At 37.6% G+C, this 25968-nt stretch overlaps 1 protein-coding gene across 1 annotated transcript; it reads right to left on the bottom strand.

The window, feature by feature from the left end:
- Window positions 1-708: 708 nt before the first annotated feature.
- GRK7 (G protein-coupled receptor kinase 7) lies at window positions 709-25962 on the bottom strand. The gene is made up of 4 exons (XM_057366931.1): window positions 21543-25962; window positions 20376-20813; window positions 6634-6905; window positions 709-2460 (listed from the first exon to the last, which is right to left on the bottom strand). Exons 1-4 carry the CDS (start codon window positions 22143-22145, stop codon window positions 2118-2120), a joined length of 1656 nt encoding a protein of 551 aa, XP_057222914.1. The 5' UTR covers window positions 22146-25962; the 3' UTR covers window positions 709-2117.
- Window positions 25963-25968: the final 6 nt, after the last annotated feature.

Below are 25968 nucleotides of genomic sequence, written 5' to 3'. Positions count from 1 at the left end.
GAAATCCTACAGCCATTGCAGAGTACTGCTTTATGATTCTGGAGGATATCTGAAACAGCAGWTTCTGTGGATCTGAGGTGTATCAACTCTGGACAAAAGGTTGATGCCACTAGCACTAAGAGGTAGCTGTAATAAGGTGGTGGTTGTGTTTTTTGTGTGATTTTGTGGTTTGTGTTTTTTTGAAAACACATATAATAATGTTTTCTGTCTTGGTTTCTTAACAATACTAGCCTGGTACMACTGTGAGAGCTTTCTGCAGATGGGAGCAATGAGAAATCAGATCAATGGATATCAGTAGTGGAAGCACTCTTGTAAATCCATGCCACRACCACATCACTCTGCTCTCAACTTCCTCTGCTTTTCACAATCTTTCAGGATCATCCTTCTCTATTAAAAGACCAAGTCAGAATTCAGCTTATATTGTTTTAACTATTCGACAGAAAGTCTCCACTCAAAAGGCAGATAATTTTATGCTCATAATTCATGAACAGAATTATCCACTAATCCTAAGTAACACTGTTCTTCTTAACTTTTCACTTGAAAATTAAGTACATAAAGCACTGGAAAAGCAAATTTAAAAGGAAAAAAAGAGCAATTTTTTTCTACTCAGAACAACACAAGATATTACCAATGTTTTACTTAGCTGTGACTACAGCATTTAAAAGTTTTTAAAACAAAAGAGCTTTTGTTTACTACAATGTTTGGGCTATTAGGTTATAAATAAATACTAAAGCTATGTGCTGCACATGACAGACCCGACCATCAAAGACATTGTRTCTACAGGTTTTCTCTTCTAAAAGAGATGTGTGAATTAATCCCAGTGTCTAGTTAAAAGAAGTCCTTGAGTTAAGTCAGGGGTTTGCTGTATCAAAAACAGAAAATGGGGCATTTGCAGCCTCTGGGACTCCCAGAAATGAAGTAGTCTCAACTTCCACTTCAGTCAATGGAAATTATRGCTGGATAGATGACGGTGACCAGCAAGATCAGTTTTAAAAGTTGTGCAAAGAACAACTGCCTATTTTCTTACCACAGAAAATCAGCAGGAGGCATCTCATGAGTAATATGCTTCGCCAGTAACAAGTATTCACAGCAATGTTCCCAAGTCATTCAATTTAGGTTGTTAGAAAATTGAAAAATAAGAATATATCAGAATTTGAATCAATAAACAGTTGAAGATAGTTTCAACTTGCATACACAACCTTTTCACCRTTACAGCACTTACTAATATAATGCAGTTTGCAACTTGAATTAAAATCTACACTACACTGAAATAAATGTCTTGTAAAAAGTCAGTTACAAATTGCTTTGGTCTATCTGCAGCTTACTTTACCACCAAAATACAGAAAAACTATCAGGAAATCTGATGTAAGTTTAAAATTGCCAAAAACAATGTATATTTACTTAYAAATAAATTTTCTTTGTATATGGTATTATCACTTAAAAGAATACACTTAATAATAATAAATAAATGCTTTATTCCATTAAATTGGTGCAATCTTATCTTGACTCCATTAAAATCACCTTTGAAAAGAGTTTGATCCAGTTGCTCTTATTCTCTAGTGATATATAGAGCTTCTTTATATTTTATAACAATTTGAACATRTTACAATAAACCACCCAAAAACTAACAGAACTCAACAGACAGACTGGCTAACCAAGAAGATTCCAAGTTTGACATGGTATATGAGCTCCACTGTCTGGGATTACTTGAAAATTAAAAAATCCTTCCTGAAAACTGTAGAACAAAAAGCAAATGTTAGCAGAAATAACAAGAAAAAAGAAAGAAAACCAACAAATTGTATTCAAAACAGTAATCAGTCATTTTCAGAAGCTGTTGCCTCTTCACTCTGTCATTGCTTTTTGTATTCAGAATTTCTATTCTAAGCTTCTTGGAGAAATACGGTTCTTCATTTGATACATCTCCAATAACACATAAATATTATGTCCTTTGTTAGAGCAAAGGAAAATAACAGTCTATTCAGCTGATGGTCCTACATAGCCTGTCAACGTCACATTACACTGGCTGGTTCTTCTCAAACAAGGTGTACTGAATTTCTGAAACAGTCAGAATACGGAAACTTTTGAGGTGGTTACTACTTTTTTTGGTAATGATATAATTACAACAACAAACAAACTCCTGACTTAGCTTCCCCTCCGTTTGCATAACCTCCAGAAGCTACTCTGTTGGGATCATTCAGTTCTTCAAACAGTCCCGTTTCAATGATTTCTTCCTGCCAGGGTATAGGGACAGCACCYGTTGCAAACCTTTTGAAGAACTTCTTATCTTTGTCATCAAACTCAACTCCTCGTACTTCAGAGAAGTCAGCAATGTCTGCAACATCTTTGGCATAGACAACTGATGGGTCTGGCACAAATGGAGGGTCGACAAGGTTTGCCTCTAGCCTGTGGAAATTTATCGTTTTGAAGAACTTATGTTTTCTTGGGTCATCATCTGCATTCCTGCAAGAAAGCAAAAGTTTGTTCACCAGAGTGATATTTTGCTCTCAGAGAGATACAGGGGTCTCTGTTTTTAACATGACAGTATTTTCAAATAAGGAGAGATATATATCATGCAACACAATTCTTTTCTCCTAACCAAAGAACGCTGCATTGCACAACATAAGTGAAGCTGAGAAGCTGGAAACATTCTGATCCCATTACTCATTACTCCACCTCTCAGGGTAAGTCAGCCCGGGCAAGGTGCCACGCAGGAGCTGCAGTGCTGCATCTGGGATACCCCATCCAAAGGTGCACTTCCAGCAGAACTGAACCTACAGCAGGACGGGGAGGGGGAATATGGGATTCACTGTCCAACAAAGSAAGTTCAGTGACTGCCTCTGTATCAACTAGGATAAGAATATCTATTCTATAGAGTAAGAATATGGATTAAACTCTGGAATGGGGTATATTGGGTTACTACATCTATAGAGTGACTCTGAGCAGCAATAATCTGAATACAAGGTTGGTGACAAATCTGGTTTTATCTTCATTCAAAGCATCTACACATTTACAACCTAAAACTCAGTTATGTCACTTAAATAAACACTCCCACTTTTGGTGATTGTTCATTCAAAATAACTTCTTTTACAAATTAAGATTTTTTTTTAGGCAAGAGATTCACAGATTATGACGTTAACAAATGCATGTGTGACACTGTCACAAACAGAACCCTGTATTAACAATGTTAAAACCCAATACTAAAACCCAGAAAGGATTAAATAATTGGAAATGCATAAGTTAAATATATTTGAAGAAAAACAACTGCAGACCTCAAGGAGAGCTTCAACTGTAAAAGAACTAATGAATTGTTTCAYTCTAGACCCATAGAGAGACTTGTAGAATATTTTCTGATGATAAAAATCATCTCAGCCTCAAATGTGTGCTTGTTGAAGCATGACTAAAGACCACAGCTTTTGAACTGTGCCTCTAGAACCATGGCATGCAAAGTCTGAATTTGGAATTCTAGAGAAAGGAAGAGCATAGAGGAGCACTGTCTTTTCCACGCCTATGCATTCTTTTTTAAATGTATTTATGAATGTATTGCTCTTGAAAATGGTAACATAAGAAAACCAAATTTTTCTGGACTTTGGCCTCAGAAAACAGTAGGTCTTAACACATTGCATTTTTATTTTCCCACTTCCTTACAAAATGAAACTTAGCAAAGTGTAAGCCCTCATGTCTTTCTAGAAAATGTTCTATGAATAAAATATAATGCAAACCTCTGGCAAGTGCAAGTGTGTAGAAGCACCAGATAGAAGTAGTAGGTTTGTGCGATTATGGAAAAATCTCTGTTTTTGAAGGCCTCAATCGCATGCATGCAGAACAGCTGCTCCAGCTTGGCCCTACTGCCTGTTCCTCATGCTGCCCTGCTCTGCTTCTAGGCTGCCTCGGTGCTCCCTGGGCACAGSAGAGATTAAACCACCAGCTGCCTTTTCCAGCCCCTTAGACTGGGGCAATTAGAAAATTGTCACTTTGTACCTCTGCTGCCCAGTTCTTCTGAGCAAGCCACCACCCGCTGCTATCCACTGTCCACCACCATGACCAGGCTGCCACATCACAGCCTGAAGAACAATGGATGCTGCCATCAAGGCACGATGGGCAACAAAAAAAACCCCTATGTTTTCAACCCCAAAGCAYCATATGAACAAAATGATGAATGTATACCAATGTATGCCAGGGATCCTGACTTCTCTGCATATACATAGGCTWGCAAAATCATCTCCTAACTTACCTAGCCAGTAATAGTCAAGTACTTGAGCAGACTGATGTGATTTATTTACACTCACGGTTAGCCTGAAGTACAYTAGAGCTGCTGTTCAAATTAACTGGCGCCCTGGGACACTGGTGAGCAAGCAGGGCTTAAAATTCTGTTGGGCAGATGSACTCACAAAAAAAACTCCCTTTATTTTGCTTTTCCTTTCTGTAACATAAACTAAAAAGCGCAAGAAGCTGGTGGAGGCTCCAAAATGGATTGCTGCTGAGTTTCTCCTCCTGAAACCATAAAAAGTTAAAAAATGTAAAGCTACATGAATGCCATCTACTGGAACTGAGGCATCTTCCAGCTGGTTAGAGAGGAACTTGAGCTTATCCTTTGTGAACTGCATTTTTATGTAACTTAAATAGGAAGAGCAAATGAACTCACATGAAGTAGGTCAATTTTGTATTTTTCCACTAAAAAAATTTTGAAATCTCTTTACAGGTTTTAAATTAGAGGTACCAAAMGGAAAAAGCTTGAGTGGAGAAAAGGGGTTACATCTTTCCTGAGTTAGCTAATGAAATCACATCTTCAATAAAAGAGTGGAGTGTTTTAAAAGGTCAGGTGTACAAAATAAAGCTGTCTTTGAGCAGCTTTAACTTATGCAACAGGCACTTCTGTGGATAACCCAAGCTCTTGTTGTCCTTAGTAGAATTACAGGGCTAATCTTTACATAAGGATGAGCTGTCCTGAATAGTATCGCCCTGTTTAGGACGTGCATGCAGACTTTTATTCTGGATCACGCTTAGGGTATACMTCCCATTGTTTTCTTTCTCTGAGCATGGCACATCAAGTAAGGATATCTCAAACAGTAGAAAATGAAAAATAATATGTGCAGTAACCTTTCTGTGTACATTTCTCCTATTGCTGAGAAGTAACAGAACAATAAGCAGACAAAGATTGTAAATTATTCCCTTGGCAAAGGGAACGTGGTTACAGTAAGTGAATAGTCTGCTGCTGGTTTTGTTTCAGATTTGCTGAATGAACTCGACCAAGTCACTCATAATTTCTAAATTTCACTTTTCCCCATCTTTGAAATTTGTTTACTTCACAAAGTGCTCTAAGTTCAAATGTCTACAAAGTATGCTGACTTTAAGTTAGAATGCTCTGAATGTTTTTGTGTTAAATTTACTTTTAAAATAAGCTTTTAAAACATATTAAAATAATATAGATTTTGTATTAAACATACTCTTTGTGCTGCTGAAAATAACTTTTTTCTGCTGCCTTGCATAGTTGCTGAGAAAATTCATCAGGCACAAAGACTAATCATCTTCATTTAGCAAAAGAATATTAAGAATATGTGTATTAATGATCTGTTATATTTCATTAGAGTTAATTCTTTTAGACAAATGTTTGCCTAACATTTTGAAAAACTGTTCACATTGTTATGAAATATAAATTTAGAATCTATGCATTTTCAATGAGATCTTTTGTGTACTCCACCTTTAGACTGGAAAAGCACACATCTGTATCCACAGATGATTCAAATRGTGGTGATAGTACCTAAAGATAGGTACTATCAGTTTCCTATTAATTTTTTTACATTTTTCTATTTCTTTTATTTGTCTATATTGCAAATGTAGATCTGCAACCTGTCTCATTAGAAATGCACTGAATTATTTATACACACACACATATAGGAGGGATCAGTGCTTTYACCAGTTAAACATTACAAGGTTTARCTTTGCAATTCTCTTCTTATTGAAGAGCTCCTTGCTAAATCAGGGACACATCCACCAGTACTCATCAACCCAAAGCYACCTCTGAAGTGCCCAGAAATGTTTTACTTTATAGGACTTTGTGCYAAATACTTTCTTCTCCTTTTTCTCCCTGGAATGAGTCAGGATGACCAGAACTTCGACATTTTTTGAAAGCACTTGAGCAAAGCAAAGGGGTTAAGGTCTCTTTAGCAAGAAGCCAATGACGCAGCCTTGCAAATTAGATATCTGCAGGGAAGAGAATTCACATTGCAGATCTGGATTTCTGCCCACATCATTCCAGTAAGCGATACAGCCTAACATTCTGTATTCAGTCTGCACTAGCAGGGATGCAGGCGTCTACTTGCATATACTTTATCTTTAGGAAAGAATGTGCAAGAAAAAGGAGTTGTCCCTTTCTCCCAAAACTATATAGAGTCTAAGACAGAAAATAACAAGAAGGCAACTCCTATGAGTCATCTGGAACCMGGATAGATGATCACAATTTCTCAATAACATTCCTTTATTTCCATATTATCTTGAACGGGAACGAGAAAATTCAATACTCTGTAAAAAGTGAAGATCTAAGTCATTGTGTGCAATAAATAACTATATTTATTAAGCTTTTAATAAGCTTTTTAATAAGCTTTAATCTGTTGTACCGAGATGGAGAAGGCATACCTGCTTCCTAAACGGTCCTCTTTCTTCTTAGCCAAAAACAGCTTGCAAATGTCTTTCGCTTCTTCTGTAAAGCTCGCATTTTCAAACTTCACCTCATCTTCCAGAGTTCTTCTTCGAACCTCATCCTTATTGACCTTTTCTTTGTAATCCTTGAATGGTGTTCGCCCAGCCACCATCTCATAAATAGTACACCCCATGGCAAACCAGTCCACRGGATAGCTGTAGTCCTCTTCCTTCAGGATTTCTGGAGCCATGTAACCATTTGTCCCAGCCTATTGCAAACACACAGACAGATTTACTATACAAGGTCAGTAATGAAATGCATACAATTAACAGACTAGTCTATAATTCTTCCAAAATATTAATAATCCTACTGATATATTTGTATTTAGAAACTTTTACCTTTTTTTAAATCTAGAAACTGTGAGGTACAACTTTTTTTGCACATGGACTGTATCTCTTGTTAAACGTCTTGGCACATAGGAAAACTGTGTTAAATATGCTTTTCAAAGGTGAAATATCTGTGCAATTTCTGCTGAAAAGTGGTTTATTTTTAGATTCACTGCTAKCTTGCTTTCTTCTTCCATTTTATTTTTTTTCTGTTGAAGATATTTTAAGTTTTGTTGTGTAAACACAAGTAGCAATCAATTTGAAAAGATTTTTAAAAATACAAAAATCAGGAAAAACAATCACTGATTCCTCCCCATCCCGTTCAATRATTGTAACTGTTCCAATATGGGGTCTGCTGCCAGTGAGAAAATTCTCACCAAACCAGTAGCTGAGCTGCATGAACATAGTTCTCAGCCACCTCCCTCTTAGTTTCTGGATAAATGTTCTACCACCAAGGGCCAAGAAAAATTCTTAAAACCAATGTAAGAAAGTAAATCTATGAAAATTAYAATTAATAAATTACACACATTTGGGTGAAAGAACAAGTTCGTATTTCCTGCTGAAAAAAAGATGCCTGAATAAAGACTATTTACAGCACTAATGGGCCCTTCTCTGAGAGGGGAATCTGCCTGCTTCCTTGCCAGCCCAGGCCTGCCACTTTCCCCTTGGGGGACAGGCTGCAGCATTTGAAACAGCTCCTGCTGCCTCTGTCCCCAGGGAGCTGATTCACCTGGCAGGGAAGCCAGATCAGCCTCTCTCTGTGCTTTCTGCTGCACTGTTCCATGACTGAGGACGTGAGATTTCAATTGGAACAGCATTCCCTCAGCTGAACTCATGTTTACTGCTGCATCTCATGCTCTGTCTTATGTATTTACCAGATTCAGCTAACAGTGATAATCATGGCAGAACTGCTTTTACCACTCATACCTTTTTTAAATACTGGGACTGATGTATTACCAATAAAACAATTTAAAATTAAAAACTATGTTTGCAACATCCCACTAAAGGTTATTCAGGATGGYCATTATTACTGCTACCAGAATACAATTAGTGACAGAGATTCACTCCAAAGCAAAAGTTCGAAAACGGTAACTAAAGCTAAGCTCATTTGGACAAATTGTATTTATAAAAAGCACAGCTCAACAGATGAATTTTATTTTATGGGGTTGGATAATTTCTCTATTTACAAATTTGGGCACCATACTTCCAAGTGAGGCCTCCTCATAAACTTTAGCTTCGTCACTGCACATTATGACATATACTCTACTGTAAACAATGTGTTCAAGGGGGAACATCGTAGCATCAATTAAAACATAAGCCTAATAGACAGAAAATTAAATCCACTTTATTTTCTCTCTTTGTAGTTTGTTTTACTGATAAGGATATAGAACAAAATCCTCCATATCTCCAAAAATCTCCAAAATCTCCAAAAAGAGAAATGAGATGAGAACAAAAGTATCAGTCAGGCTGAAAGCCAAAGGAAAGGTTAAAGCCAACAGTCCCCTCCCTCACTAAAGGCACAGAAATACAGAGGAGTAGTTTGGGCACTGCAGCTTCTGACATCATCCCACGAGCAATGTGTACTGCTTACATGGATTCCTCTAAATAAAAGTTAATATTGAGAGATACCCTGACAATATTACATTTTTAGGTATTATTACTGCTCTGGTCAGGGAAGAGGACAAATGGACCACAAGGTCAAACATGGACAAGAGGCCCTCAGATCCATCTGGCTCCAAAAAAACCTGGAAGGGAGATGAGAAGTTGAAAGTAGTAGAGAAATTTTGGTACAAAAGCACGCACACAGAGATCACTGTGGATTAGTAAACACAGMGCTAAATAGGTTTCTGAAATACTTTTTTTCTCCTTCTGGGAAGCAATAAACATTCTTATTTTGAAGCTGGGGCACTAATGCCTTGAAGAACTATTGAGTCACATTACCATCAAAATGTGCCTTGACAGCACAATATGGTCTTTCTGATAAGACATTACTTTGCTGCAGCTTAGCATCATCATACAGAACCTGGATASATCTGACATGGAAAATGAAATCTACTGTCACAAATGCATCTCAAGGCAGCTCCTTTCAATAGTGCCTATTTCCTTCCATTTGTGTTTTCCATAGTTGTTTTTTTGAAAGAAATAGCTGCCAAGTAACCTCATTCTCTTCCATGTGYGTTTTCCACGTACCCCATCCAGAAGAGCACTGTGCTTTACCATGGTGCTTGTGTTTCTCAAGAAYAGAGAAAGCAAGGCCATCACCACAGACCAAAAACATGGCACGACCACAACTTAATATGAAACAGAATGGACCAAAACCAGCCTCCCTTCAGACTGAAGTGACAGGCTGTGGATGAGCTTAAATGTGGACAAGAACTAAACTTCAACACTCTAAATTAGTAGCACTGAAATTTTGAGCTGTCACTGAGTTGATCCAATTCCATCTGAGGAAGTCTAGAAAAATATCGTTCTTCTGACATGCCARACCATTTCAATTCAGAATTTCATGAGAGCTGGTTTTCTCATAGAATTTCACCCCAACTTGAATCTAAAAATAAATCTCTCCCAATCCTGACACTTTCTTTCTATTTACAATGAAGGAACAGGCTAAGAAGCAGGGATCTAAATCTAATCTSATAACCCCTGAAACTGAAAACCCACTAAAACATTACTATTTTATAGAACAAGCAAACACATTTCACAAATAGTCAACAGTGATTTTTAAGGAGAAAGAAAAATAATAAGGGGGAAAAATACTTAAATCTCTATCAAAACAGCTATCTGAAGAAAGGGAGAAAAGAGCTTCAATTTTAGTCTTTTCCACCTATTTCTGTATATGTGTAGTTTTGGCAAAATCATTTGGGAAAAAGATGCTAAAGCCTTTAGCATTTGCTGTTTCAGAGAACATAGAAAAAGAAAAGGAATTATTCAGCACCTGGAACTGGAAGAATACAGATCCTTCAAATGAAGATTTAATTCTATCTTTGGAGAGTAGGCAGCATTAGAGGGAAGGTAATACCTAATATCCCTRCACTAATCGTTATGAAGAACAAGGTGTAAAAATCAGATCATCTTTCCAGGAAAAGAGATCCTATGGCAACAGGAAAGGCAGCCTCAAAGATCTCAGGAGAGGTTTATCTAAAGAGGTAAAACAGAAGCTTTGTGAAGGTAGCTTTTCAACTGCACAACTCTCACAAACAGATATGAGCAGCAAAAAATAGTATATTAGGTAGAAAACTTATCCATGTATCCCCAAAACAAAAGTGAATTGAAGTAAATTACTCTTGGCAGATCATGGGGTAAATTAGTATACTATAAATTATATATATATAATATATATATATACTATACTATATATATTGTAAATATATATACTATAGTATATATATATATATATACTGTAAAAATATATATATAGTATACAGTGTATATATATTATAAATATATATAGTATAGTGTATATATATAGTATATATATATAATATATATAGTGTATATATATTACACTATACTATATATAGTGTAAAAATGAAAAAAAAGGACAGAAAGCAAAGAAATTAAAAGCTACCACAAAAGAGAAATGCTTAATTTTTGAGAAGGGGTCTATTTCCCATGAGCTTGTATTGAATATTTAATTCAGTTAGAATTATCTGACCATGCCTCAGAATGGATATCTCTGAGTATGGGATACTAGTACGTTTATCACACAAAAAAATCACTAGGTTTGTATGATCTGGAAGATGTTTTCATTCATTGCATTTATAAGCAAATTCAGAAGCTGAATATTAACTGAAACCCACTTTTGCTTGCTAGATCTTCACATGGATAAATTTCACTCTTTTAATAAAAACAGGGAAAACAAAAAACCCACACTCAAAGATAATTCCTTTGTTGTCCACTCAACACTAATAGGATGTCCCCTGGATTTTGACTAAAACCAAGCACATTATTTTCTTCTTCCCTGTAGAATTCCTGGTAAGACCAGGAACCATTTGAACATAGATGTTAACGGATCAAGTGGTCTTACAGAGACACAAACACATGGTATTAYACCTTCACTGACCTGGAAGCATCTAACAGGACACAATAAATAAAAATATCACAAAGAAGACAAAGAATATCATCCCAACTTTTTATAGAAGACAGAAATCTTAGGCCACTGCAGAGGCACAGAACTTTYTGAAGCATTGTCAGTACAACACTGGCTATTTTTTGCGTGCTCTCCATCTAATACTGTTTTCTGTGATGATAAGCAGGATGCCTTACTTATACATGCTGCTTGAAATATAAAAATAGTCATTAAATTTCAGTCAATTAAATTTTAATTTACTTGCTTTTGAAAAAGGTTCACAGATCTACTTGTCCCTTTATTTCACTATCTTGAGAACAACCCAAAAGACTATTTTTCAATAATCCTCTAAAATGTAATGACCAAATGCTGCCCTTGGCATTAGTGAAGAAGTTCTGTTTARTGGAATTATTGCCTTGAGTGTGGTTTGACAGGGTATAGTAGAAATGACTCATCTGAAAGTATACAAATGTTTCTTTTGTGAAATGTGATCCGGCATAAATTTTTCAAAGGTCACATAATTATAATCTTTCAGCAATTCAAGATGTGATCCTGAGAAACACTAAGTGCACTCAGATCCCAGTGCAGTCAAGGGGTATTTGGCAGAGCAGAGCTGGAGCAGAACGAGGCCTGCGGTGCAAGCAGCTCRCAGATCTCTCTGACTGCTGTCCCAGCAAGGGAAAGCCCCTTCAACACCGCCCTTGTCCCGGCTTCTGGCAGGTGCAGGCAAGAATAAGAGAACTCTCTGGAGCTTTCAGCAGCACAGGAACAGGCAAAAGGGGAGAAACGGGATTTAGATCTCRCTACCTTTTCCCACAGATCTCTGCAAAACAAACTCAATTGATATCACAAACCAAACAGTAAAGCAAATCAGAATGTCTATCTTTTGTTTGCCATGGCACAAGAACTGTTGAACAGAGGAAAAAAAACAAGCTGAGTTTAGCTCTATCAGCTGTTTCCTGGGGCTCRGTCCTTCCTTCCTCCAAGGGGTGCCACTGCCTGCTTTGTTCTCTTGTCCAGCTGTTCCTCCACTCCTTCAGCAATGGCCTTAATAGACCCTGCAGGAATGCGGGAACAGACCACAGAAATCTCTTCTCTGCACATGAGCTAACAGGCCTTGGATGTGGAGAACAACAACTGATCTGCCTCTGTCACTCACTTCACCATCTTAATTCTTCTCCCAGGAGTCCCTGTGAGGACGAACAGAGTGTATTTTGAATGAGTCACGCTGAATTGGAGTTCCACCACAGTTTCTGACCACACGTTCATACAGTAACAAGAAACCAGCTGACCCAATTAATAGGCAACTATTTTTCAAAATAAGATACAATCAAATCTAAATAGGGCAAAACACACTCTGGAAWGTCTCACAGAACAAAGATTCTGGCATATTGTTAATACTTAGCAGACGGAGGGACCTTCCGATGGGATGGCTCATCAGGAATTGATGGACTACTKATTCAGAAGAACAGAAGGACTGTTCAGAGTAGCAGGAGAAGATAATGAGAAAGACCATATAGGAGCTTAGGAGCTACTGAATCCCACATGCTTATGTAAGAGTCAAAACCAAACCTCTTTTGATTTTCACATAAGAACATAATTTTCATAGGAAAAGTTGTGTGCTTTAAAAAAAGCCCACACAGGCAAAAGCACAAAAGGTACAAACCAGATTTTTGCTATATTAGAAAAAGAAGAAAAAAATGSTTCTTTGTTCAAAGTCACAAACTGGAATAGTAAAAAAACCACCACTGGTTTTTATCCTTTTAAGCTTGGCCATCAGTAATCATTGAAATGAAGGAAATTGCACAGCTGAAAGAGAAAACCATTCTGTGCGGTTGGGACTGCTGCCTGTGTGCACCTCATTGGGAAGAGAAAAACAGTTGAAGCATGGTTTCAGTTTAGATTCACACTGAATGGAAGTCAAAGGATAAAGGGCTTGAGGAAAGACAGTCGGGTAGCTGGGCACCAATTTTAACTCTGGAYTCTACAGCAGCTCCCTGCTTTCTTCCTGCGTGATCACACATCAATCTTCAGATGYCTGCTGGAGACAGAACCTGCTAACACTCCCACCTTGGTAAAGTGTCATTGGGAAAAATACACATTCACAGACAGGGAAGCAATCAGACATTGGATGGAGCATTTAGGACAAGCAGAACACTTGGTAGAAACTCATAAACACACATTTAGAATTCAAGAATTATAAAGGTTCTCTAGTCTTCCCGTAACATGATTTTCCCTTTCATTTACTTTTAAATGTCTCCTGACCGTTTCCCATCTCTAATGCAGAAACAGTAATRCTTCAGAGATGTTTATGRTTTCATTATTCARTGACCACAAAATATTCCATAAAGAGTGTTAATGAGGGAGAAAACTCTCTATCTACTTAGTTCTGTCCATACTTTATGAAGCTCTTCATAATGAATGCAAACACCACCATATCATGGYGCCACACACAGGTGGCTTTCTCAGAAAGAGAACATCAAAGAGAAATCCTGTGYTCTGTGCCATTGTGACTGAGGGGACAGGACTGGGAAGGGAACAGGCCCTCCAGTTTAGGTACAGTCTCTGTAGGTTAAGCAGTGCAAATGTGCATGAGGCCTGAAGAATCACTGCTGATCAGTGAAACCCACAGRATTTCATACACCTTATCTTTCAGGAGTATGACTAATGTGGAGGTAGCATTCTTTAAAATGTAAATCCAGGGAGATGGGTACTGGCTGCATTAGACCAATGGCCCATAYGGCCATTTTACTGTCTGTAAATTATACAAATCTATAGGGAAGTCTGTAAGAGCCTGTTGTGTACACTGAAACTTCTCCAACACTTTCCTAGTCTCCAACCATTTGCAGTTCAAGGGATTCCAGAGACATAAATGGTTTCTCTCAACAAATTTTTTTTCCATTGTCCACTCTCACCCTGAACCTAGATAAATTTGTAGACCTTACAAAACCTCTTGCAAGAGCATCCTGCAGCTTCACAATACTCAGGTTTAAGATCTCTTTCAAGAACCACACACCTGCTACCTTTCACTAGCAGATTTTAAACTTGAATAATGGACAAACCAAGCAACCAGTTTTCACCTGCATGTGTCTGTAATTCCAGGACTTTATTTTGTCTTCCTGAAAAAGTATGGTATGTCTGTTAACAGAAACTACTAATGACAGTAAGTAGAAAGTCACATGTGTCCAGTAAGTACTACGTTCCTCACCACCTTATAGCTTAATGTTCCTGCAATACTGCTTCTGGTCAAAGCTGTCAAATCAAAACTTCAGAGAATTACAGTGTCAGCCAAATGTTGCATTTCTTACCCAATGAAATAAAACTTTGACTATGATGAGTTAGCACATGGCCCACTAGATGGTTTAGCCAAGGGATCATTCCAGAATGTACACTATTTTTATAGAAAATGCTATAGCATTTATTAACTGTCAGATTAAGCTGAATGAGGAACAATGGTAAAAGTCATGCAGAGACTTGATGCTACATCATAAAGGGCTCCAATGTCATTCCCTGACAAAATAAATGAATGGCATGCCACGTGTAGGAAAATTATTTCATGGGACATATTGCATTCTCTTAATTTGAAATGAGTATAAGTATCCTTTCTGCCATATTCAAAACTGCAGGAGGCAGAACGGTGCCACAAAATCACTTTTGTTCCTTCACTCTCATGACCATGGCCTTCATAAAATTATTTAGTTTGGAAAAGATTCTAAGGTCATTGAGCCCAACCATTAATCCAGCACCACCAAGTCCACCACTAAACCATGTCCTTAAGCCCCACATCTATAAGTCTTTTAAACACYTCCATAGGGATGGTGACTCCACCTGGAGCCTGTTCCAGTGCTTGACAACCCTTCCRGGGAAGCTTTCCCCCAAATAATCTAAACAATTTCCCCCTAAACAATCTAAACCTCCCCTAGGAGACCTTGAGGCCGTTTCCTCTTGTCCTATCACTTGTTACCTGGGAGGAGAGTCCAATACCCACCTCACAACAACCTCYTGTCAGGGAGTTGCAGAAAATGGTAAGGCTCCCCTGAGCTTCCTTATCTCCAGCTCCCTCAGCTGCTCCTCACCAGACTCATGCTCCAGATACTTCCCCAGCTCCATTGCCCTTCTCTGGACACACTCCAGTGCCTCAATGTCCTTGCAGTGAGAGGCCCAAAACTGAACACAGGATTCAATGTGCAGCCTCACCAGTGCCTGTACAGAGGAACGCTCACTGCCCTGGTGCTGCTGGACACACTAGTGCTGGTACAGGCCAGGATGCCATTGGCCTTCTWGCCCACCTGGGCACACAATGGCTCATGTTCAGCTGGCTGTTGACCAACAACCCCCTTTTCCCACTGGGCATCTTTCCAGCCACCCTTCCCCAAGCCTGTAGTCTGCAGGGGGTTGTTGTGACCCAGGTGCAGTTGACAGGCTGGCAGTCTCSTGGATGCTCCTTCCAGCCCTTCCTGTGGATGGGCATCACATTTGCTAACGTGCAGCTAACTGGGATCTCCTTGGTTCTCCAGGACTCCTGAGAAAGTGATGACGGCAAGTGACTTGGAGAGCACTTCTGCCAGCTCCCTTGGTACCCTTGTGTGGATCCCAAGTGGCCCCACAGGGTTTTGTGGGTAAGACTGAATTCTGTAAAGCACATGTTTCAGAGATTTAAAAATCTGAAATACCTGTCATGATGGTGCGATTATCAATTTTTTTAAGAACAAAGTTCTGCTGGTGAAAACATCAATTTTACATGTCACACTTTAAAATGCATAAGCAAAACTGCAGCAAGTTCCTCTAATTCTGAGCAAATGAAGAGCTGTCATTTTTCAAAGTGCAAAGGAAGAAGACATTTTTACAGAATCTTATCCAATAAGAATGCCATGTGATAATGAACAAAGGTCAACTGTTGAATAGCTTGCTGAGTTATTTTTTATTTCACAAGTCTAAACCCTCCTCCCACTTTTCAACTGCCTTGAAATTAAACTGCAAGTTTCAGGAACATCTAAATAGATTTCCTTATGTTTTCCTAAGAAATAGAATCTTATAATAAACAAACATACAGGAGGGCAAAAGGACATTTTGAGTAAGATTTTAACCAAAACATGTTTTCCCTATAAAAATATTATGATGTCCTTCAAATATATAAAACATAGTACAGGAAAACTGTGAAGAAGCCTGAAACCTCTGAAGATATGAATGCACTTTTATAAATACTACAAAAATATGTTTATGTTATTTTTCACAGTTATTATGTCAATATTTAAGCTCTCTGGCTCACATGCATCTGCACAAAAGTTCTTCACAATTTACACGCAACGGTGGCTTTTCACAAAAGCCAGACCCAGTAAGGGCAGAAAATTCTTCCCTAAATAAACAGCAAATACACACTAACTTCTGAAAAAATGGAATTCAGTCCTCTATATTTCAGTATTGCAGAGGCTATGAAGATAATAAACAGAAGAACATGCTGACTTTTCTCACAACCGTTCTCAAGAAAGTAGCACAGAAAGTACCTGACTCACATACGAGTGGATTCTGAGTTGTGAGAAAAGGTTGCAGAGAYTTCAAGACAAAGATGACAGGTCAAAACGTTCAAGTGGGGAAACTTGGGATGGAGGCTCCTCATTTCTGTTGTATTAAAAAAAAAACTTGGTTCTGCAACCAACCTAGAATGTACATAACAAGACAAAACACTCTGCCTGTGTAAAAGCCAGGCTCTCAGTTTCTCCTTGTTGTCTATTTAAATTATTTAAGACAGAGAAAATAACATTTAAAAGGTCAATTTTAAGATACAAATTAGTTCCTGGCATGACCAACACATCAGATCAGATGCTACAGGCACATTTGAAGGAAGTCATAATGAYATTTAAAGTCCTGAATAGTTTTATTACCACTGGGTAAGAGTTTGTTTCTGCTTCCAGTGATGTCAGTAAGAGCTCTCTGCCTGAGTAAGTGTGCATAGACACATTTTTTCATAGATCACTCAGGTACATGCATGTATCATGAGAAGATCCCATATAATCCATCTATGTCCAATGAAGAAAAATGACATTGTAAGTGTAAGTAGCTTTCAACTGTCTTCTACTTTCTTTTATTTCCAAGACTATTATTCAAGCTTGTATATTTAAATTTTTTTTTGTGATCTCTCCATTCTASGGCCAGATAGCACTTCACAAAGACAAATCAGCATACTCAATGAAATCTAAGTTTTCTAACTTCTGTAATTATTACCATACCAATTACTTGCAACTGCCYATAGAAGTTCAAAGTAACATTAACACGGAAAGCTGGATGTTTCTACTTGCTGCTTTAGCAATTGAAAAGAAAGGAAGAAAACTAAAGCTAGTTATACAACTCTTTCAAGATCTTTGTAAGGAGTACTGCTTCTGAAAGCAGGGTATTTTTATTTATAATAGTTATGGACAATTGGTATGGAGCATCCAAGTGCTTTTCAAAAGGARTATATATTATGGCAGTACTTAAAGGATACCAAGGCTACTTCTTCAATTACATGTGTATTAAATTATCAATTGCACAATGCTCTTTCTGCAACATAAACAAACACTACTTTTATTAAGACCAYGTTAAATCATCCATCTAAAATTCAAAACACCTTTCTGCCTGCGAAGAACATTTATTTGGCTGATGGACAGCACAAAAATATTATAATTTTGTAGAAACCTTCAATGAAAACTAGGAAAATGTCTAAAACAGGAACTCATTAACAAGCTTATTACTTGTGCCATGTGATAAACTAATCACCTAATAAGATTTACAAAAAGGATTAATGGATCCTCCAGTTGATGTATGGGTGATGTGCATTTATTCATACATGAAAGGAYAGGAATTTTTTAATGCTTTGAAAGCAGAACAAATTTAATCTTTAATGGCTTGTACAGCTATGAGAGTATACAAAACTTAGAGAATTCATCAAAATAGTGTATTTTTTGCAACCTCTTACAAAAGAAATACACAGATAAATCTACGTATTATATACTATAGATTAGTAGCAATATTCTTTAATTAGTARCTGAAAATTTTAAGCTTTAAAGTATCAGTTCAGACCATCATCCAAAATGTAGAAACAGCTTTATGATACTAGGCACTTAAATATCAATACAACACAGATACGGCCTGGAAGGAATATATTTGCTGCTTTAGCTTATAAAAATGCCCTTATAAAACTGTGTCCACAAAATGGTGCAACTGATTAAATTTCATTTGACAAACCCTTTTTGGAGCCATACATTCCTTTGTGTGAAAAAAGAAAAAGTCATTTGTATAGGTTTAATTAAGTAACAACAACTTGGCAGTCATACTCAAAAAGCATGCTGTGATGTAAATTTTCYGATAATTTTAAGTCATAACGTAAGTGTGATCAGTAAACAAAAGTTAATTTAACAGCACCATTTTTCTTTTATTACATGAGTACATGGTGAAGCTTAATGTAAATTTTGTAAATGTGTTCTTTGGTTTTCCTGTGTATGACATTAGTATAAAAAATAATAAAATCATCTCATATAACATTTTCTAGAGGCTTTCATATAGCTATTTGACTATATGACTACTTTTTCAGGAATACAAAATAATACTGGGAATTATGGCTATTTTACCGGAATGCAAAATAATACTAGGAATTATTATTAATTTAACTAATTCATAGTTATGATACAGACAATAAAAGATCTTTTTCTTCCTTCTCATATTTCAATGCAATGTATGAATAACACTACCTTTAACAGAAATTCCTTACAACGCATAATAATCATGTGCCACATTATTCATTGCACTTTTTGCTTTATAAAAGCACCCATATGATGGTGAATAGAGCTTCTAAAAACAACAAAGAAAAGTCACTAACAACTTGATGACTGTCATAGAAGGTGAGGAAGAACAACCAACTTGTCCACTATTGCTTTGAGATTCTACCCTAATACCAACAGAAGTGGTTACATATTGCTAAATGCACTCATTTTTTCTTTTTTCCTTCTGCCAAACTCCACATATTTACAAGTAAGAAAATTGCCCTTTAACAAAACTATTTGTTCTGATCATAATAACTGTGTGCCTCTATAATTTGCAGAGCGCAATAAGGTTTATAGTTTTGGATTCACTGATGAAAATGCCATCTTCACAAACAGAACAACATTCTTGTTTCAAATAAGTTCTATTGAAAAAATCTGCCTTATCTTTAACAGAAGCTGTATTTTTCTATCCAAAACACCATGTGGTCTCATTTTAAAATTATTTATTATCTATACRTACAGCACTTTCCACATTTTCTTTCAGTGAGAACTAAAACCACTTGTAATACAAACTTCATATATAGCCAGGAAAAGAAAATATCCTTCAAAATTAGTATTTAACAAATCAAAAGATGTGCACTTCAAGCATGATGTAAAAGGCTATTAACAGGTCCTCTCTTCTATTGAATTTCTAAGGTGAACTTGGGGATTYAGCTTAGGGAARTTTAAAATGTTGCTTCCAYTTCTTCATATTCTTTGTGTATTTCAGACACATTCTCTCATTATACATATCTTATATTATACATATACATATCTTAAAACTCCAGGTACCTTGAGAGAGATATGTCTTGTTCATAGTTGAGCTACCTGAATACGTATTTCTTGTGTAAATCTCCTGGCATGATTACACTGTTRGTTTGGGATGACCACAGGCACAGCTAAAGTGCTACACAATCTAATTCACACAAAATCTAGTTGGTCATCCATCTTTTTCTTCCTAAACATGTAGACAGGCTTACAAACTGTCAAGTCTACTAACTTTTTTAGGAATTAATCTGTGGTGGGGAGGAAGGCTGGAAATGATTTATTATGCAGCACCATGCACACCTGCAATACAATTAGTAGCATCACTTAAGATGCTCTATATAAGAAACTGTATTCTCCTAGGAGCAAAAGTGGAATACAGGAGTCCTATCKTTGCCTCTTGCTCATTAACAATTGGTTAAATCCCTGACTATGCAGTATTCCATAAGGCACAAGGCATCTGCTGCTCTAAAATCATTGGTTCAACAGCTTGTCTTAAGAGAAATAGGTCAAGTGAAACAATTGATGTTACTGTTTCTGTGCAAAAGAAGTTATTTTACTACATGCAGCAGCTAAAGAGTTAATAAAACAAATCTTCTTACAACCTGTCTCTTAGAATAAAACTACTACCTTAGGCCTTTAACAAAGCATCAATTCTGGGGAATTAAGTCTTGGACTCATAAGGCATTAGAAATAGAATAACTTCATTTTCTACTGCACATGTTCAGTGAATTTGTACTCACCCTCTGAGTGATGGGTTTTCCCTCTTTGACTTTTACTGCCAATCCAAGATCAGACAGTCTGCAATTCCCATTATCATCCAGGAGGACATTCTCTGGTTTCATATCCCGGTACAGAATTTGGATGGAATGGAGATGCAGAATCCCACAGGTGATCTGAGCTGAGTAAAAGATGATCCGTTTCATTTCCAAACCCCTTTCTCCCACATTGTAGATGTGATACTTCAGATCCCCTCCATTCATGAGGCTCATAACAAGACACAGATGGGTTTTGGTCTCATAGGCATAAGCTAGTGTGACAATGAAAGGGCTGTTGACCTTCTCCAGGATCTCTTTCTCCAGCAGTGCCATCTTCTCTCCACTTTTCTTTTTCAATCTTTTCTTATCCAGTTTCTTGCAGGCATACATCTTGCCAGTATTTTTCACCTGGATGGCACAAACCTGGAGAAGATAGGCATAGAAAGGTAATGAAGGAATTTGACAGAGACTGGAATGTCAATGGTAATAATATGCAGGAGCTGGGGAATCACTGATTGCAATAGATGCTTAGTAGCTAATTTCTATGAAGACTGTATTAGTAGAGAAAACAAGGCAAAACCAAGTTCTGTTCTGGATCAGTAGTATACTATGGCCTTGTTGCAAAKTTCTTGAGGATACCATTAATAGACATAGTATTAGCAAATAAAAGGAACAAGAACAAAATTCTGTAATCATGAGAATAAGCAGGATATACAGATTGGATTTGTACAGTTAAAYTCCCCTGACTACCAAAAAAACCTCCTTACTATAGTTTGGGAACAGATCCTGATGTGTGCTTTTCCCTAAATGGCAGCTAGGAATTATCTGGAGTGTGTGAGCTAGCACAGGCTAAAATGATGTCAAGGAGCAGACTAACAGTTAACTATGTGAACACTCATGCACGATTTTGTAAAGAAGTCTGCTTTTTTACTAGCATAGATACAGAACATAAATAGGTTAAAGTAGCTCTTTAGTAACAAGAGCCTCCATCACAGTATAAATAAGTGAGCCTAATTTCTGGAAAATGGGCAATCTGAAGRGTTATGTTTTATGCATCTTTATACAATTTCTTAATCCATTGCTCTTTGCAAACCCACCTGCTTATCTYGAAAGGGGAGGGATGACTCACACCCTTCAAAGTACAACTCTTACCTCTCCAAAGCCACCTTTGCCCAGCACTCGGAACTCAGAGAAGTATTTCTCAGTTACTGGTTGCTTCTCAAACACTTTCCATTGGACGAATTTGTCATAGAAGGGGCTGGTCTGGAAGTCCTGGAAGGGCTTCTCTTTAAGGAAGAGTTTGGTTTCATTCTTGGCCAGCTGCACGATGTTCTCATAGTCTTTTGCAGTAGCTGCCTGGCATTTGCTGACCAAGTCAGAGCTCATGAAAGACAGATAGCTTTTCCCACCTTGCTTAAGAAAATTGGTGAAAATACTCTCCATGGTACTGTTCTTGAGATTGTCTTCTGCCAAATCCCAGTTAGACACCTCATCAAGGAAGTCCCTAGCTACCAAATATTCTGGCACTGTCTCTAAGAAGTCTCTGAAGAATCTTTTGCCAATGGGCTGCTGTTCACAAATGTCATCATAATCAGCAACAATGGACTCTCTCTGCTCTTTGCACTGCTCAAGCTTGGGCAGTGAGAGGCTCCTACGTCTCTTTTGCATTTCCTTGGCGTCTGCATCTCCACTCTTCCTTGCCTGGAGGTAGGCAGTGTTGGCAATCAGGTTGTCGAGCCCCCCCATGTCACACATCTTGATAAAACCCTGGGGTGGCAGAGCCCAGTTCAGACAAAATGAGTAACTGGCCCAAGTAATGTGCGGTAGCTGCCCTGCACTTCTCCCTGCTAGCAGTGTGAAGGTTTCTGAAAAACACCAGAGAGACCAACTGCTTTTGCATTAAATACCTCTAAAGGATTTTCACTAAGTACCTTTAGGTATAGGCACCATTTGTGGAAAGTGACTGGTAAGAGGTTTCTCTGTAAGGAGCTTTGAGTTTGCTATGTATAGCTGCAGGATGACATCCTAGGCAAACCTTCCCACAGGCAGCACCAAACGCACGTGGGGCAGCTGGTGTTTTCAGAAGGGGCGCTGATAACCTCTAAATGTATCAAGATTCCCTCTACACACACCATCCCTGGCTGCTGGGAACATGCAGGGATTCTTTTCTGCAATACATACACTCTCCAATTCAGGGGCACTTTGGCCACAGTCAGTAGGGCATTCCTGCGTCTCCTCCAATGGACACAGAACACCAGCAGATTAATAACTGTGTACCTTGGGATCTGGTTTTATGAAAAGCTAATATCACAAATCTGCCATGCCTAAAACAACGTGACAATAGATGAACATGAATTGCTGAGCTTTAAACTACCACACAATTCAGTGCTTTGAACATTGACACTTTCAAAACTCAATTATACTCAGCATCAGTGACTGAGCCCCACAGACTGTTCATGCAAACCCCGCTGCCTTGCGTGGCTGTCTGAGCAGATTACACGCAGCGGCTAAGAACTGCCGCTGGTCTAAAAATAATGATCCCTATATATGAAACAACACAGCTCTGACTTCATCTCCTACCCAGAGAAAAAAGAGAAACACTTCAAATGACAAGCCAAATTTTGCCAAGACACTTCCATATGTTGTGTTGGCCTCAGTTTATTTTCCCTGCTGAGCTTTAYGGCAGAAAGTGGTGGGATGAGAAGGTGGCAACAGCATATAGCTGAGGTCACAACAACAAAGGGACAAAGCTGATTATAACCAAGTGAAGGCAAATTCCACCTGACTTCACTTGCTGGCTGCCTACCAGGAGGTGKTTTTTTTCCTTTCAAAGAACAAAAATTATGTGTGGCACTCACCAGGCTAAACCCCCTTCTGCTGTAGGGTCAGGTGATTTGGCTGTTACAACTTTACTTAAATATAAGGAAGGTATTATGAGAACAAGAAAAGAAGTAACACTGGGGTCAAGGTGTACTCTTGAGGTCAAGGTCAACTTCTTACTTATTTTTTCACAATCTAATAGCAAGCTGAAGAGCTGAATTGCAAAACCTAAACATCAAGAGTAGTAACAGGCACCTTTCAGACTCCCTACAGTAAGTATTAAGCCCTTCTTGGCTGCTTTTTGCCACTCGCAACCATGCAGTATTTTGTTCTTACATGCTTAATCCCATCCAGTTGAATCCCTTTGACATAAAACTCATGCTTGTACTGTACAAAATTCCCTTGGAGGTGTGTTTTTCTAGGTGTGATGCAGAGGGCCATCCAATGCCAACTGCTGCATGTGCACGAGAATGGGGAGAACTCCAAGGCAGAGACTTGAAAGCCTGGCCAGTTCTGCCAGGTGAGAGCAAGCACAGGGCGGGAGAAGGTTACGTAAAAGGCTCAACAGAGCAGCCAGCAGCATGGACAACACGGAAAACTGCTAAAGGAAGAAATGGGGAACTCTGCAGGTAGCTGTCCTGAAAACAGTGCCTACTGCAACAYAGTCTTCTAATACCCTAGTAGAGAAAGGCTTTAAAGGAGGTAATAAAGCTTTAATTTCAGCCTTTATTTTTATAAAGCTTTTCATTTCCTAAGGTTCAGTAGGGTCTTTTTTATATTTATCCAGAATGCCACCACAGCTCAAAGAGCAGAAGGAAAAATGGCTGGTAGTTGGGGTCCTAAAGCTGAACTCAAACCTATACCAGTTTTGGCAGTCATTTGCATGCCTAAGCAAATCAAGAAAATACCTAACGTTTACAGCACTGCATAAGACAGACACATTTACAGCTCCAAAGACCATTCTACTCTATTAATTAGAATCTTTCCAACTTTCTATGGAATATAAACTTTCTCTAAAGCATGTAACTTCATGAAAAGCAAAAGAAACAATATGATCATTCAACATCTACTCATCACTCCAGTCACTTTTGAGATCTGCTTGCTGACTTATCCAAATCTGCCCAGCACTGGAGAAAAGTAGATCAGCATTAACCTATCAGTTGATAATGRCTATTTAAGATAGTGTTACCTGCTCATAACACAGTATGTTTGGGTGAGAAACAAAACTGATTTATTTTGCTTGTACAAGAGGTGAACAATAACAGAACTGAAAACAGGGATGTACTAACAACCATGCTAATGACGTATCAGGATATGATTTGGAAAAGAAAAGTTCTCTGGTGCAAAGCTCACAGAAAGACTGGGAGATTTAGGCTAATCTCTAAATCACAGAGAAAATATGCAGCACTTAAAATTCATTAGCTTTTGTTCTAGCTGAACTTCAATTACTGGTCAAAAAGATACTTGTTGATAATATGCAACAAAGTAATATGCAAATAGATACACACAAATATCAGCTGCTTTGATTTCAACATTAACTTTCACAATACCTCATTTGTATCAACACCACTTCGAGTTGACACTTTGGAAAAATTCCTCCCAAACTTAATTCTCAGCTACTTCTGCCATGCATGCGACACAAGCTAAAAAGCAGGGTTTGGTACTTGCTATATTCACCTATAAACCAAAGAAAAATTAAGAAAGTCCTCTGATGGGACTGATGGCATTAACAGAGGTCACAGGATGAAGCMTGGGACCAAATCTGGGCAGAGAAAATAGGTGGTAGGTAAGATACGGTTTGACTGTGACAGCTAAAATTTATTTCCACATCCACTCAGATTTTTTTTTGCAAAAATTTTGGGAATACTTTTACACAAACAGAAATACTCCACAACAATGTAAATGCTATAGGCACTTCATTACTACTGTTAACATATTTTACATTTGTTTTCAGTTTTAAGACAGACATCATCTGGCATAGTAACAACTATTGTGATACAGTGTAACAGTGACTGACGATTTTTTTTAATCTCAGTATGAAATGATGCAAAAGCTACATTAAAAAAAATCAACACATCTTAAAAACAAGATTACAATATTAAACAAAACCCTAGAAAACTGCAATATGCTTGATGACACAAAGATTGGAACTATTTTATACAGTGAAGATAAACCCCTTTAAATGTACTTAGATAGAAATACATCTGCTGAGAAACACATTAAACATTAAAGATGGCAAATTTGAAGTAAACAATGCATATTATATTGCTTCAATTTCATCCACGTTGATTAAACACATTTTATTAAGCCATAATTTGTTAGAGATTTTAAGCAGTAATTCTATCTCTCCATTATATWTATTTTAAAAACCCCACAGAATACGTTCAGATTCAAAGTAATTACTCTGGGTATTTAGGGAAAAGACAAAGTTAGAGGCAAGCACTTAAATATCTCTAAGAAAAAAAATCAAAGATGATGATATATTGAGGATTTCCACAAAAATGAAACAATACTTCCAAAACATTATGACCAATAAAAAGAGAATGAAGAAATTTCTATTAACTGAATTTTCATGAAATCACAACTTACCATCTTCCCCTAGACTTAACCAGTGCTGCTTTCCTTGGGTTATTTAAATTAGCATTTTTGTTTGCTTCTTACATTAATCAGCTAACCAGCAAGATTGTCTACAGCTCTAGTTAAACACTAACAAATACATGTCTTTGTACCAGAAACCTTTGGATTAAAAATAGTGATC

Source organism: Malurus melanocephalus, unplaced genomic scaffold (genome assembly GCF_030028575.1).
Source record: "Malurus melanocephalus ecotype Western Australia unplaced genomic scaffold, MMel_1.1 scaffold_73, whole genome shotgun sequence".
Lineage (NCBI taxonomy): Eukaryota > Metazoa > Chordata > Aves > Passeriformes > Maluridae > Malurus > Malurus melanocephalus.
This window is presented reverse-complemented; position numbering and strand designations above follow the sequence as displayed.